Source organism: Micromesistius poutassou (genome assembly GCF_964030765.1).
Source record: "Micromesistius poutassou genome assembly, chromosome: 9".
NCBI classification, from domain to species: Eukaryota; Metazoa; Chordata; class Actinopteri; order Gadiformes; family Gadidae; genus Micromesistius; species Micromesistius poutassou.
In genome coordinates this window covers 2189276-2205563 of record NC_140279.1, presented here as the reverse complement: position 1 = coordinate 2205563, position 16288 = coordinate 2189276, and the positions used below count along the sequence as shown (strand labels likewise).

At 48.1% G+C, this 16288-nt stretch overlaps 1 protein-coding gene across 4 annotated transcripts in view; it reads left to right on the top strand.

Annotated features, from left to right (window-relative positions):
• The first annotated feature begins 166 nt into the window (after nucleotides 1–166).
• cep350 (centrosomal protein 350) overlaps nucleotides 167–16288 on the top strand; it is a 34536-nt gene continuing 18414 nt past the window's right edge. For 3 of the 4 annotated variants that reach the window (XM_084473057.1, XM_084473056.1, XM_084473055.1), the window contains exons 1-16: nucleotides 167–491; nucleotides 2293–2373; nucleotides 2571–2614; nucleotides 2807–2912; nucleotides 3129–3291; nucleotides 4476–5095; nucleotides 5230–5343; nucleotides 6445–6561; nucleotides 7878–7985; nucleotides 8794–9545; nucleotides 9632–9750; nucleotides 11163–12235; nucleotides 12444–12600; nucleotides 13612–13769; nucleotides 14030–14216; nucleotides 16021–16235. In XM_084473057.1, the coding sequence (XP_084329183.1) occupies nucleotides 2304–2373; nucleotides 2571–2614; nucleotides 2807–2912; nucleotides 3129–3291; nucleotides 4476–5095; nucleotides 5230–5343; nucleotides 6445–6561; nucleotides 7878–7985; nucleotides 8794–9545; nucleotides 9632–9750; nucleotides 11163–12235; nucleotides 12444–12600; nucleotides 13612–13769; nucleotides 14030–14216; nucleotides 16021–16235 (4003 nt within the window). In that variant the 5' untranslated portion in view covers nucleotides 167–491; nucleotides 2293–2303. The remainder of the gene's footprint in view (nucleotides 492–2292; nucleotides 2374–2570; nucleotides 2615–2806; nucleotides 2913–3128; nucleotides 3292–4475; nucleotides 5096–5229; nucleotides 5344–6444; nucleotides 6562–7877; nucleotides 7986–8793; nucleotides 9546–9631; nucleotides 9751–11162; nucleotides 12236–12443; nucleotides 12601–13611; nucleotides 13770–14029; nucleotides 14217–16020; nucleotides 16236–16288) is intronic. The other variant, XM_084473058.1, reaches the window with a different exon arrangement.

The window sequence follows — 16288 nt, the reverse complement described above, 5'->3', positions numbered from 1 at the left end:
TGAGGGTTAATCGGCAAAACAAGGCCAATAACCTAGATAACAACGATTGAAACCTCAGGTCGACTCGAAGCCGTCGACCGGGGGGGATCAAATGGCGTTGATCGTTCACCTCTCGCGATACTTCCGCGTCTCCGTTTCCTTTCGTTTTAGTCCGGTGATGGGCAGATCGAGGAACATCAACACAGTAACCCGGGAAAAGGCAACGCTGGCGGCGGGTTACTAAACTTTTGAACTACAACTTTGTAACTCGGTTTGACCATTGGGTTGCCAGGATACTTCGCGCAGATACCTCAAAATGTCTGCGTGTTGCCATTGAACCAGCTGTAAGTGACTATTGCTAGCCTATAACAGCCCGCTAGCTACAGCTAGCTGCGCTAGCAAGTTTCCAAAGACAACGGGGGCAATGAAGTCTGAAGAAGTTGGCATTTCCTCGTCATGAAACAATACTCTTGAGTATGGAGAGTTGAGACGATCGGATAATTGTTCCAGAGGTATGTTTTATAACAGTAGCCGGTGATATTTATGGGATGTTTGAGCTAACGTTAGTGCTGGTGGCTATGGCTATTCACTGGGGTGTAGTGTTCCGGTAGAAGTTAAGTCGTGAATACTTTACATTCTTAACTCCACTGCCGTCTAAAAAGTCGGACATTGGCATCCGAATTCACTATCCATGTAATCTCAGTGTTATGGTTTGTAAAACATATTGGTATTACTACGTGTTGGACTGTTTCTGTGAGCGGTGTGCCACCGAATCTAATGTTTGTTTGACTCTGTCACTTAGTTAGCTAAGCGACCCGGCCGGCGGTGACTAAAGTGTGAAACCAATACTTTAAGTAGCAGAAGTCACAAGGCTATCTGCCTTTCATGAGATGATACCAACGCCTTGTCGGTGTTAGCTGTATTATGGTGATCATTTACCAAGTATTTGGTCTGTATTGGATAATTATTATCCATTATATATTATAGTACGTGAGGCATTAGCCCCTCTAATCAGTGGTCACCGGTATGTTATCCTAGTCCAGTCAACAAATGCTAACGTTAACTAAAGTTGATTAGTGATTTATTTGGGGGACTTGATTCAATAACCTAACATCAACAATAATTAAATTAAAGACGACCTCGCGGTTTGACTTTTGTTGTACCGTCTTGTAGTTATTAATCTTTGACAGCACATTCTTTCAAGGGATTTAAATATTGATTCAGGAGCCGTATATTGCACAGACAGCTGCCAGCTACGAGACCGCTGACGTTTCTGTACCGGACGGCCGTGTTAATTAGACATGTAAGCACTTTTGTTGAACACAAGCGTCCCATTCTTCCCAGGAGCAGTAGTTCTGCTTCTCCTTGTGTTTCTTTAGGTCTGAGGCGATCCCTCCAACCAGGCGGTATCATGTGATTGTTATGAGTAAACTGGCGTGGCTCTCGGAACGCTCCGATTGTGAAATATGATATGGCTGACTGTTTCTGGTTCTTCCTCTAAAACAGATTGGATGTACATGTTCTTTTGTTGTAGTGATTTTGGAAGGTCACACTATTGTAGGAATACTGCGTGATTCATCGTTACACAATTAAGCAGAATCAGTATGATGACGGCCAGTACACTGTTGGTCGTTGTGACATGAAGTCAGTCAATCTTGTCCATTTGTATCAGCAAAAAAATCAACAACAGATATGTAATGTTACCTTTCTCACTTTTTAGATTAAGTAATACTATTTCGCAAGGCATTTTGTGTGCGTGAAGGGGATACAATATCCAATCTCTTACATGCATTCTGAATGAATCTGTGATTATTAACAACTTAAAAGTTCAAAATGATGGGTATCATAGGCTCACATAATGCCCTTGGCACACAGATGTTTTCTAACATGCTTTGCTCTTCTTCTGGCAACCTCTGAGGAAAATTCTGTTGTAGAACCTGTTTTAAATGGCAGGGTAACACTCTACTGTCAACAATCTGTCATGAATGACGGATGTCTTGGCGTCCGTCCCGAATGTATCAACTATTCTAGTTTTAATGCACCAGGGGAACTGTGTGCATTTTATATCAGTTAATGCAAGGTCAATTGTGTTAGTCTGAGTGAGTGGTTCTCGGCGAGGTCCTTGGTGATATCTAATCTCAAATTTGCACAGGGTTATTCTCCCCCCCAGGACTATTTGTGAGGAGCTGAAAATGCTAATACATGATTGTGTACAGTATAAACCAGTCAATCACCAAAAACATATACGAATATTGAAACAATCCCCAAAGGCTTATTGTGTGAGTACCTTTGCTGTTTTCCTTTTGGCTACAGGGTAGAAAGAGATGAGTAGCAGTAAGGCGACTGCAGTCTCTCTCCACAGCTCTGCAAGGCATCAGAATGGCAATGTCAGAGGTACAACTTTATTGTTTCTTTGCTGTAGGATTACAGTGTTTGTGTTGATGTAAAGTATCAAGGTACATTCTCACTAAAATCACACTCCGTACAGCACTTAGGATTATATGCCAGCACTGAATCGGTTGGGGTTTTTTGGTATGCAAACTACGCATATTTCTTTCTGTTTCTTGAATCGTCTTTTCTCTTATGCTTAGATCTCAACGCTGCGTGGAAAGCACTTTCTCAGTCAAAAGTTGCTGTAAGTATGCCAGGAACACTTTGCCAGTCTAATGTCTTTGCTTCAACGTTGGTGAAGTCTTCATAATGGTTTGGGAAATTAGGGTGTGCCCGTAGAAGTTTAAAAGTACAAAGGCGACCTCTAATTACCTTCAGTCTTCTACATCATCACCATCCAACCAGTAAGTCTGATGTTTCTGGTCTTTCTCTATAGTTGCGGCACATAGAGAACCGCCTGGAGGCCACTCCAGGGACCGGGGTTCTGTTGGAGTCTGTCATGGACCCTAAGAAACACACCTCAAGGAAGCTCAGCCGCAGAGGTTAGTTCCCTGGGGAACATGAAATGATGGCATCATACCGCACAAAAACTCCATTTGTTTCAGATACAGTGAAATATCATTTCTGAATCATAGCGATTGCTCTTTGTACCACCGTTAATGTTAGCCCTGTCTCCCATTATGAAATGAATGAATGAATGAACCATTTAACCATTGTGATGACCATTGAATGACTCTACTTGGCCCTGGATTTGACAGCTGGACGGGGGGCGGATGATGCGGGAGGGTCGTCCAAGCGGAGGGGCCATGGAAACCATAGCCCAGAGAAGAGCAGTTCCCGCAGCCCACTGAGAAACACCACCCTGGACAGTAATGTCCGCAGGAATAACGTGGAGTTCAGGGAGCCACTGGCCTCCTTCAGGTACCGGCCTAATGACTCTTCTACCTCTCTTATTAACCGGGCGTGGGCTTACGTACAAGTCATCAGTATGCCAGTCCGAATGCGTTGGTATCGGTGTGGTTTGTTGTGTGTGGATGCGATAAGGCATAAGGATAAGGCATTTTTAGTACTGTAGGCCTGAGTTTCTCAGTTGTTTTTTTTCATCCGTTCGATTTGTGGTGATGCTTCAGTTGCGTCAGTTAGGAGTTTTAAACCAGTAACCCCTGAGGTTCTCTAGTGCACAAGGGCTCCTTTCAGAGGTCATATGCTCCTGACATCCCCCCCACTTGAATAGCTTACAAGTAGCAAGAGATTTACGCTTTAGTGCTTTTTAAGGTATGTTTTACACAATTTTCTTACTGAATTATATATTTTTTCATTGTGATAATTTGTTCCTCGTCATGCGTGTTTAACAGAATTTTACATTCCAAGGTTGAACTGCAAGATATTCAAAAATTTCTTCAGCTTCAACCAGCTTTGCTCTCAGGCTGTAACATTAACTGGGAATCTGATTCTGCCTGATTCATGATTATACGTTTTTTCCATATCCATGTAGTTCAGGCGAATCACAACAATGTCCCATTGACATTAATGCAGGCTGCAAGATGCAATCACTGTGGATTCATAGAAAGAGATCATCATGTTCTCACCGTGTTGATTCTAATAAATGAGAAAATAGACGGATGATGCAACTTCTTCAGCATTGCATTCTACTTTGGTACTGCAGCTAATCCCTAACATCGAATTGGTAAATTACAACGTTTCATATCCCGCAACTGCTGTGCCACGAATTGCTGGAAATATATACTTGGTAGAAGTGAAAAAAGGAAATGGTTAGGCTAGCATTGTAAGGAGCCAAAGTCACAATTTGAAGTGGTTTGGTGCTGCACAGCTGGCATGGATATATATGATCTCAGTCCTGCTGTGCTCGTACGATAGCAGAGTCGTTTTGTTGTAGTAGCTATGACTATAGTATTTACCTGAACAATGTAATCGTGTTCATATGGAGACAAGTTAGAATATTTGGTTTTCAGAAAGGGCGCAGCCAAAATCACGGAGTACACGCCCTACTGCTTATTTAGTCACAAATGCACTCCCAGTAAGTGGTAAATTACAAGTAAATCTTGATCCTCTTCCTGATCCTACGTAATCTGGTTCCGTTGCAGGGAGGCCACCCCTCCACCACTCCAGCCTTCACAGCTGGAGGCCTGTAGCACTCAGTCAGTGTCTGGACCGTCCCTCACTCCGTCCCAGTCCCCCTCGGACCCCTCCCTCAGTCAGCTGGTCTACCAGAGGGACACCAGGGACAGACAGACGGACGGAGACCAGGACAGCACGCACTCCTCGGCTCTGGCGAGCACAGAGGTCCGCTACCTCAACGACCGGCCGGCCCTGGACGCCACGAGGCCCCAGCCCGTCCAGACGGCCCTGGCCATGGCGGGCGAGGACTGCAATCCCCGGGCGCCACCGTGCGCCAGCCACATGGAGAGCCTCCCTTCGGCTCCGGCCCGAGGGGATCTCTCGGCGTCCTCCAGCCCGGGCTCGGCCTCGCAGCGGCTGGAGAACCTGCGGCGGCGGCAGCCCGACGAGAAGCTCGAGAAGCTGAAGGAGCGCATCCGCAAGCAGAGGGAACACCTGGAGGAGGCGGCAGAGCGCGACAAGCTGCTGGGCTACCTGGAGCAGCCCATACTGGGAGCGCTGGGGAGCTCCAGCAGTGGTACCGTCACAATGCCCAAGGCTAAGGTCCGCAAGGTGGCACCTGCCCCACCCGCACCCGTATACAAAGGTATGAGGACATCCTGCACAGACCCCTCACACCACTATCTGGTTGTTTTGGGTGAAAGACCGAAGCAATGTTGTGCCAACAAGTTTATATTTGGTAATGCTTCTCTCTCACCTCTTGCTTTTTTGTTTTGAAAGGTTTCAACAGCAGCGAGACAAAGATCAAGACTGTGGATGGGAAGGTGTGGAAGGAGGAGGAGTTCCACAACCTCAGTCGAGACTTCTACAGAGACTTGTCACGCCAGCTTGCTGGTAAGATCTGAAAAATAACACGCACACACACACATTTTGTTTGTGGCTCACCTTTCATGTCTAGACAAGTGTAATTAGAATAAGTCAATAAGTGAAAATCCTTAAGGTACCACTACTTCAATCTTGGCAGTGGAATATGCTCACCATCAGATGTACTTTTAACAGACTGGGTTTAATGATGGAGGCTAAGTGCCCTACACTTGCGATATGAGCAGGGAATTGCTTGCTCCCCCACTGTTTTTTGGATGAACACTAAAAACAGCTAAATTTATGTTTTGTCGAAGTTGTTAAAACACGCTGTTATGCTTTGAACATTCAAGCAGCTGTTAACTAAAAGACCCTCTCTGTGGACATGTGTGTGTTGGTCCTTAGTCGAAGATCTATCCTGTGTCTTAGGGTGGCTGGCTGGATGTATGTGGTTTCTCTGCAGCAGAGTTTCCAGGCGAGGTGCCACAACCACAGCACAGCAGCACTGGTTTTTTCCACTGTACTCCCAGCGACCCGCTTCCCTTCCTACGATTAATGTCCTCTCCGCTAGCAGGCATGCGCTCCTGTATGTTCCGTGGCTTCCATGTAGGTTGGGGGGGGCATACAAGACCCTCATTCCATCTTGCATTACCCCCTACCACAGAAAGGCACGCATGACCTAAATATATAACATAACCATAGCCATGTTTGTTGGAAACTCTCCAAGAACATGTGCTATAATTCCCAAGGGTTTGCATGTTGTATATAATTTAGTTGTGTTGTATAGTTTCCAGTAGGTTTTTTTCCACACTGCTCATTAATCCATGTCTGCATATTGGCAGGGTTCAACCGTGAATGTAAAGAAACATAGGATATCAGTGCTTTACTAACTAGCCATTTCTGCACAAAAAATTATTCTGAATCTACATGTTGCAGCTTTGTTGATTAAGTAGTGGAGTCTGCTCAGTTTTTGATCTTTAAAAATGCCTTGGGTTATGGTACAAGGAACACAATGGAGCTTGACCGAAGAGCTCTTTTCCTCTAGGTACGGTGTTCATACCAGGCAGAAATGGGTCATTTGTCATTCTGCAGGGCAACCCCCACTGAATTCTCCACATGTTTGTTTGTGTGCAGAGAGCTCCAGACACCAGCATCAGAGTGACGAGCGGGGAATGGAGCGCCCCAAAGATAGGAGACCTCCCAAACCGGTCCGCAAGGTCCACAGATCCTCTGAGCCACACCCCAAGCAAGGTAGGTTCCCCTCTGAAAAATGTGTTCTGGTTGGGATATTTTGGCGATTTGAACCAGTGGTTGCATCATTTACACCCTTCAGTCATCCATTAGATCTAGGTGTCTCACTCACATGCACACAGCTTAATAAGTATGAAGTATTATGTCAATCCTATGTTAATGTATTTCCGTGTGTGTGTGTGTGTGTGTGTGTGTGTGTGTGTGTGTGTGTGTGTGTGTGTGTGTGTGTGTGTGTGTGTGTGTGTGTGTGTGTGTGTGTGTGTGTGTGTGTGTGTGTGTGTGTGTGTGTGTGTGTGTGTAAGATAGAAAATGAATAGCCAACGCTGGCAAGCCCAGCCTCCCCTAAGCCTCTTAACGGCCATGCAGCGACCCCGATTGATAATGGAGAAGGCCTAGTGTGGAAGTGCACAAACTGTCTCAACCTGGCCACAGCTCTGACAATAGACAGAGAATACTGTCCACTTGTACACTCTTGACACGCTGCATGTGGGCAACGACTTACTAGTCACACGTGCAAATTGTTACCTTTTATTTTTCAACACTTTGGAGGTACAAGACTTTGGAGTTTGAACCCACAACCTCTATCCTAATTATACAAATGATAATCAAAAAAGCTGTGTTTGAATCCAGTCTTCCTCCTCGGTGTTAAATGTCCTCTCTTCTGGTCTCCACTCTCTCCAGCCACCCCACTATAAATAGCCTGTCAGAATCTGTGATCAAGAGGAGTCTTGTTGGCTTATCCACAAAGCATAAACAGCTGCCTGGCTGTTGGCTATACAGCCTCATGTCCTGGCTCTGTGTGGTGGTGTGCAAGGCTCGCACCAGTGTGAATAACAGATTTGGATTAATTAAGGTTTGAGATAAAGTTTAAAGACAAGTTGATGATTAGTACAAGCCTCAACACGCCATGCGGGTGTTTTATTTCCTTCAGCTGTTGAGGCTGATGATTCGTGGCATCTTTTTCCAAATAAATGTACACGGGTCATGCCTGCAAAAGAGACGTTTAATCAAAGGATACTTCTGCTCTGATCATTAATGGCATATGGGGCCGTTTATAGCCGGACAAACACTGTAGCAATTATTTGCTTTTGTGACTCAGCTTGTTTGCATTAGCCAATTGTGTGACTGTGTAGCTGGGTGTAACCTTTATGATTGACACAAGATATTTGCTATAGCTATACAAACATGAACTTTATCCGCTTTATCCGCTTTTCGATGACTCCTGCACGGTCATTGGAATAGTAGTGTCCCTTCTACTGTGACGTGTAGCAAAAGCTTTTGTGTTTACCCTGTGTCCACCATGTGTACCCCTGTAGTGATCGGGCCTGCATCGTGGCGCGAGGGCCAGAAGCTGGTGAAGATGGTTCTGGGTCCGGCACTGAGGCAGCCTGAAGAGGGCAGACCACAGACATCTCAGGGACCGGGTAAGACGGGCGCCCCTGCTGGAGAACCTGCCCTTTGACCCATATTCACACCACGACTGTCAGCCCCATGACGGCATCCCCCTTGTGCTAAACGTATCCCGATATCAGAGTGATTTCTCAGCACTCCTGCTTCACACACTCTCACTCCGTAATGTTTCATTGGATAATCGGCCTCCACTTTTATGACATTTTAGAAAACATAATAGAAGTTAAAAAAATTTCTATAATAATCATAAATCTAACTTTGATTTCTTCCGTTAGTGTTGCAGGTCAGGAGTTGGTCTTAATGGGGAATTTAAGGCTTCATGGATAACTATAGTCTACAAGTTCTGCACACATCTCCATCTCCAGCTCTCCATCTCTTTTACACATGATCTTTCTGGCCGGGCCCCGCCTAATGTAGTCCTTCAGTGACCGGACAAAACAGGGATTGACTGGCTGTTTCTGGTTGGCTGCATGATTAACCATGGACTGATTTGCTATGCTGGTCCCTCTAGAGCAGGAGGCATGTAGTCTGGGGTTTGTGGAAACGCCCAGGTCTGGATTAGAGTGAAATGTTTTGCAATTCTGCCTCCTGACCTAGATAAGAGCCATGGCCATTTAGACTCTTTGCCACATAACCTTGCAATTTGGCTTCACATGTTTTGCATTAGAATGATGGAAGCAAGATAATCCCTATTGTCGTGTTGGTGTTTCCTTTGCTTGCTTCCTTTGTTTGTCCCCAAATGCGACCCAATAGTTCCCCCAACACGTGGTGCTCACCAGTGAACCAGCCATAACGCTGTGCTCTTCTCTAAATCTCTTTAAGGTCCAGCTCACCGATCAAGCTCTGACCCGCGGCCAGAACCAGCCCGGCGGCCCCGACCCAACAGCACCGAGAGGCCTCGCAGTGGGCGAGGGCGGTCCAACGCCCGCTCCCACACTACAACCACACAAGTTCCCCAACCGGCTGCCCAGGAAGAAGCCTTGGTGGCCGCAAGCACAGAACTGCTGTCGGCGGACATCCAGGGCATCCTGGACGACCTACAGATGGAGTGCAGGGAGGCTGAGGAGGAGGAGGAGAGGGCGCGGGAGAGATCCGGTCGGGGCCACAGCGGTGCAAGGGGAAGGGGCGCCTCGCTGTCCCGACCGTCCAGGGCCCCGGGCTCCGGCGCGGCCCCCACCGCCCACCCCTCAAGGGGCTCCCGCAGCGGCAGCCCCGCCAAACGGCGAGCGGAGCGGCCCACGGACGCCGTGGATGCGGAACACAGGAAGCGGCACTACGACGCAGACACGGTTCGCCAGTACATCGTCCATCAGCAGGAGGAGAGGAGGAGGCGGCAGATGGAGGAGCGGAGGGCACAGAGGGAGGAGGCAGAGAGGAGGAACCAGAGACTGCAGGAGCTCTACCGGAAGCAGAGAGTGGTTGCTAAGGCCGTGGCCCTTCCCTCTGAGGCCCCTGTGGCAACTGTACAGAGGCGGTTACAGGAGACCTTTACTAAACTGCTGCTAGAGGAGGCCCAGCTGGAAGCAGAAGCCGAACATGCACAACCTGCTGCTCTACCTACCAATTATCACTTGGTAAATGAACAAGAGCATAGCCTCATGAATACAATGCATTTCCCTGCATTAGAAGAAGAGAATACTGATATGTTTGTGTTTTGCAGCAGAGGCCCATGTACCAGCCTTCAGGAGAGTCGGACAAGGAGAACAAGAGGCTTGAGGTTCCCCAAAGTCCATCCAGCAGTGACAGGTCTCTGTCTGAGCAACCTCCTCTATTGTCCAGGTTAGAGTGACACAAACACACACAGACAACACTCACAGTTTTCTTTATCTTTCAATGATCTCGGCTATCCAGGTTAATTCACAAACCTGTAGAATACAAAAGTAGGCCAACAGTTTCCATTGCATCCGTATTTCAAAACGATATATCTTATGCGGTTATATTTGAAGAAATTACATCTTGTTACAAGATTCGAGTAGCAGTAACAAGCAGTTACATCTAAATTTCATTATTTTGGGAATGATAAGGAATGACACTAAAGCGCTTGTGGAATCTTGTTGGAATCTTTCACTATTTCACTGTCACTCATGTTTCTCTTCAGATTGTATAATTAATAAGCCTTTGATTTCCTTGGAGGGGACTTTTGATGAGGATTCAAATGTTGTTCAGCTCCGTCATGAGGTGGTGCACCCTAATTACCCCTCAGGGATGCATAAAATACTGGGGCGGTCAAGTTCTGGTCGCTTGATATGCACTTGTTCGACATAATTCTCATTGGTCGGACACTCGCTGATGTTCTTTCCCCAAGGACCGATCAATTTTTTGGGGTAGGGGGGACTAATGCAGAACAACGTGTATGCACATTAGGTCAAGGCTACAGTTAATTTCTCCTGGTAGTCTGTAAGTCATCTGTTTACATTTACCCTCATCCCTGGGCAGAGCTACACCCATGTAAACACTCTTCCTGTACTTATCCTTCCATGCCCTGGAAACACCCTGGGCATCACCTGACAGTACCAGGCAGAGCAACTGTTTGTTTTCAGACACTTGGTTTCCATGGGAAACAAGTGCCAAGTGCCTCGACTGGTTCCTGTCCCTGCTTTTACCAATGGATGAGTAGAAATGGGGGAACGTTTACAGCCCTAGATCCCAATTTAGATACAAGTGACTATGCCGCCTATCACTTTCTCACAGGGCACGTGTTTGCTGTCGGACTCAGGCAGGAGGCACTGGGTAAACAAACAACACTATTTGGCTGTGATAAGGCACCTTGTGACACCCATGACAGCAGGGTGCACCAGTATACTTTATAAATGCTGCCTTGCTGCCATTTAAATGGTTTTTGGTGAATTATAAATAACCTGGACCACTTAAACATGCTTATCTGTCCATTTTTGAAATGTTACCAAAAGTTCCCACAAACAAGGTAAGTTGCCCAATTCCAAGCTTCATTGGAGCAGCTTGAAGTTCAGCAGCTTGCTCAACTGTACCAGATGATGGCCATTGAGCAAGGATAATTAATACGCGTTGTCATTCCCAGCTGTGATGAGACGTTAGTCTGACAGGTCTCCGGCGGTTGACCTAAACAACAATGAAGTTCAATCCAAACATGTTTTTGTGGGTTCGCTTTCTTTAAACTGGAGGACTTATCACCTTTCTTCCCCATTTGTCTACCCTTGCTCTTTCAACTGTAGAAATGATTTGGATATGGGTGTTCCCTCCTGGCTTCAGCCGGACCGCACAAGCGTGGCAAGCCGACCTGCCACAAACGGCGGCGCTCTGGCGCCTCCTGGTGATCACCTCTTCTCTGAGATATTGAGGCTTGAAACAGAGGCGGTAGCAGCAGCAGCAGCCGGGCACGCGCACCATCAGCACCTCCAGTCCCCGGGCTCCAACAGATCCCGATCCAAGATGTCCCGAATCGATGCCATAAAGGCCAGCGCCGCCTCCCTCTCCAACCGCATTGAGAGCGAGGCGCGGAAACTGGCCGGCGAGGGGACAAACTACGGGGCGCTGACCTCGATGGATGCGGACGTGGTTCTGGCCCCACAGCGCTCTCCGTTTAACCAGGAGGCGGGACGGTGGGCCAGTGCAGCAAGCCCCCCTGTCAGGGAGACCATCACCATGCCTTCTGACAACCTGGTTGTGCGGATTCAGCGCTCCGAGGACCTCGCTATCAGGATCCAGAAGATTCTGAGCAGCGCTGATCAGAGCTCCTTCGACGGGGACGGCTTTCCCGGTGTGGGTAACCTGCATTCCTACAGAAGACCGTCCGTGAAGAAGAGTCCGGCATCCGCTACAGACCTCAAACGCAACAGCTACCACCAGGAAGGGCGTGATCTGCTCAACGGCCTGGAGAAGGTACAGCGGCTGGAGGAGCTGGGGCAGCTCAGGGGCCTCGGGGCAAACGGGGACGGGGAGGAAAGGAGGAACCACGGGAAGGAGCCCCACATCCACGACTCAAGCGGAGGCTCCATCAGCGAGGGCCCTCTCCCGAGCGACGAGGACCCCAGCCCCCCTCGCCGCGCCACCAACCACGTGCCCAGAATGGCAGACAGCCTGGCCGCCGTTGACTACTGCGCTGCGCGTCAGAGAGAGGCCGAGCACCCCCTGGCCCAGTTCCAGAGGGAGGCGGAGAGATACTCGGCCATCAGCCCTGCCGCCCCGCAGAGAAACGGCACGAGGGCTGCTTGGGAGGAGCTGAGCAAAGGAAGTCCTCTCAGTGTGATCAACATTTACGCCAAGAACCTCCACAGCCACCTTAAAGGTCAGTCTGGGTGTATATACCATACCACTGTACTCTAAACAGACTAAATGTCACAGAGCGTTTATGGAACCTTTTGGACACAATATGTTATTGTTGGATGTTATCCAGGTAAAGATTAGGCTTTGTCCCAAAATACCTCTTTGAACATATGTGCTTAAACTAAACTGAAATGCAGGATTATTCCCCTCCCATTGTGTTTGTGCCTTAGCGCCAGAAGAAGAGCAGGAGGGAACCTCTCCCTCTGTCCGGTCGGCCCAGTCTGGGGTTAGCCCTGGGGATGCAGCGGCCTACGAGGATGATTTTGTGTCCTCTCGTAGCAGTGGAGCCACTGGCCAATCAAAGAAAAGATACAGTGGACACAGCAGGTAAGGACCGTTACCAACCACTAGGGGGCACTAGTGCCACACGGTATATGGATTTGTGATTTACATTGACGATTACATGTAGGGCATTTAGCAGAGCTTTATCCAAAGCGACTTACAATAAGTACATTTGTCAGAAGAAGGAGAAATGATACATGACTGTTGGTACAGTAAGGATGTTCATAGAACCAAGTGCGAAGCACCTACATTTGCTAGGTTAACCCCCTCCCTGTATGCAACAAAGATAGCTAGGATAAGATGCTACACAATGCTAAGTACTATTTTTATGTGCCAGGACGTACGACATCCAAAAAGTACATAAGAGGGGTGTTTTTAGGAGATTAAGGGAGGAGGAGGGGTGGTTGGGGGTAAGGGAGGTGGCAATGCAGAGTCCAGGTTAGGGCTGTTCGATTATGGAAAAAATCATAGTCACGATTATTTTGGTCAATATTGAAATCTCGATTATTGAAACGATAATTTTTGAGTTTGAAAACATGATACATTTATTCATAATTTCTCTCCAAAAAAAACACTTTGTAAATGAGAACTTTGAAATTTCCCCTTAAAAAAATACACAAAATGGTCAAATAGAAAATAATGTCCAGTTATGTATTCAGCTGTTCTGCAATTTCTATAAACAAAGAAAAAAATAAAATAATAAATAAAAATAGTTTCCACTCGATTATATTAGTTTGGTGATCGTTTCACGCTGAAATCGCAATCAAAATTCAATTAATCGCCCAGCCCTAGTCCAGGTGAACTCTGAACAAGTGAGTCTTGAGTCTCTTGCAGTAGCTGGTGAGCGACTCTGGGGTCCTGACATCGACAGGGAGAATTATAGTATAGTAATAACTTGCTTCCTTCCTAGTCAAATCATCAGCGTGTCATGCCAGAAACCCCTTGGGTGTTGAATCAACACTAACATAAAACATGCATATATTTTTTTAATATTCGTACAGTATTTAAAAGGAATGTTTGTGTCTGCATGGTGTGTTCCACCTCCCTCTCGATCAGTGTGAAGAGTCACTTTGAGGAGCTGATGAGGAGGTCCCCGTACGACAAGAGGATGGGGGACTTCAGCTCTCCTCACCCGTCCCACCACTCGTCCCTTCAGTCCCCCCATCTGTCCTCCGGCTCCTCGTCCGTCTGCCGGGGCTCCAGAGGAAAGAGAGGTGAGTGCACAACCCTTTCTACAGGAGTCATACCCGCTTACTAAATGATCAGACTTAATGGACCACACATACAGAACAAGGACTTTGACTATGGTTTTCAGGCACTCTTACTCAAGATATAAATAAAGTAACTGGATCCTGTATTTTCTAACCAAATATGTAGGGAGGGGGAGTTTTAAACAGTTTTTCAGAGAGGATTTCTAGTGTCTCTTCAGTGGGTCACTCAAAAAGACATATGTTTTGTCCGGCCCTCTTTGCAGGAACGACATCGGATCGAAGTGACGCTACTGTGGTCGAGGAGCAGAAGAGCCCCTGCTCCCCGCACTCAGAAGCCCCGTCTGCTGACTCGAGGAAGAGGGGCTCGGAGCGGAGCTCTGCCCACAGCCAGCCTAGGAGCAACCACTCCGACGGGACACTAGGGGGAGCTCCAGAGCCGTCTCCCCGAAGGTACGCTAAGCTTAATATAGACTTTTCACTCTGCAACCTTTTATCTTTTTAGTAAGTAGACAGTCACAACCACACAATATTCCAGGCTGGTCTTCTCTGCTATGGTCACTTTGAATGAATATTTCCTGAAGCTTTCGTTGTGGTGGTCTGTGGAGGCTGGGTGGATAATGGAGATTTCCGATGCGTATGGATTTTGCTCACCCGCCAATCACCTCTGCTGTATCCTGTCATACCTTCCACTTGCGTTTGTCCTCACTGAGGGATTGTTCAAGTGTGGAAAGTGCTACAGAGAATATGATTGAGTCATAGGAATGAATACAAATTAATACAGCTCCTTTCCGTTCCTGAATGTGTTTCCATTTCAAGGTCTACTCTATTTTATCAGTAGTATCTAAATAGACTTGGAAGTCCACATGCTGACCACAGGTGTTCCTTTCCCTTTAGTATTAAAACGGCAAGATAAAATGCAAATCAAAGCCTGTGTGTGCAGCAACGTATAAGTGAGTTCTCTCTTGACTGTTTAGCAGCAGTGCAGGGTTCTCCACTCGGCCGTCCTCACTAGTACCACTCTGTGACCCCCGCAGCCTCTGCTGTCAGCCATTTAATTACGCCTTGGGTAATTTATCTCAGCGCGACCAAGTGCTAACTATTTAGGGGGGGTGCGGTGATCCCTGCTGGAGGCTGCCAGACCAAACAGCAGAGTTGTGGCAGGCCGCTGGGCTGGGGATGGCGGGGGGGGGGGGGGGGGGCTTGGGCAGCCGCGTGCAGCCAGGCCAGCCGGAGGAGGTGCTCCCCCCCCGTCGGAGGACCGAACACAGGGCTCTTTTGTTTGCCGGAGCCCTGCGAGGCGGCTGGTCAGGGCAGCCTGCTCCACCGCAACCTGGGCATGCGTCCATGGGAAAGAGAGGTTGTTGTTGTTTCCCTCTCTCTCTATCTCCCCCCCCCCCCCAACCCGCCCACTCGTGACATTTAAGCCCTTCCGTGGCATGTTCCTGAAACCCAGGTGGTAGATTCCTGCCATACCTCGAAGCCCCTCCGTCTTCCCCCTCCGAGTGACGGCGAGCCGTTTGAACTCATAGCACGACCCTTCACGACAACAGCAACCCCAACCGGAATGTTGTTGTGCTTGTGTGGCGTCTCACTGTGAAAGTGACCAGTAGGGAATATCTGGTGTCAGCACATGGATCGCCAACGTCGTCATTGTTTTCCGGTGTTTTTCTGGCCATGGGCACAGTTTCCCGTCTATCTGGTTTGTTTATTTGTTTGTTGCTGTGTCAGTTGACCTCTGGACATTGAGGACATTATGCTCTTTCCCGGTCTGGGACAAGGCCTTGAAGGAAAGGGGCATCATTGTTTGTCCCATTGGTCCCAGTCATGGGATTTACTCAATGCCCTGATTCCTTTTGAGGCGTAGGCCTTGGCCCCGGGGCCACGCTGAGCAGCAGCACAATATGGCTTTTTATACGGGGTCTCTGTGACTCAGGTTACACCGCGGCACTCAGAAGAAGGCTTTACTGAGACAGGGCCCCCTTTTCTTCATTGTTGAACCAACCTGCTCCACCGTTTCACATAGATGCTACAGCACCAAGGGCCTGCTGCCTATACAGTTTGCCGCAAAGACACTTGAAGCACAAGTGCTTTATTTATATATATGAATTCCTCTATCTTACTCTTTTTCTACAAAGCCCAACCTGTGTGTGAATTATGCCTTACTATGAAGGTACTGCCTCATCATCACAATCGGCTGCCATCAACCACACACCAAGCCTTCTCTGCATGTTTCTGTTTCCGTCCCGGGCTATAGTTTGGGGCAGGACGGTGATAAGTCTCCCGCTGTCAGCCCTGCCCTGGCCTCTCTGCCAGGCACTCCTGCTGGCCCTGGGTCCCCTCCAGACGGAGCATCTCCAGGGGTCTCCTTCAGGAGTGGCTCATCTGGGGGAGCAGGCAGCGTGGCCCAGGCTGCTGGACCCTCCCCACCAACCAGGAGTCCACCACATGCACACAGAGAGGAGACCACAGGTACGTTCAACAGCCTTTTACCCCCTCTTCCACTGCCACTGCTACCGTCCCAA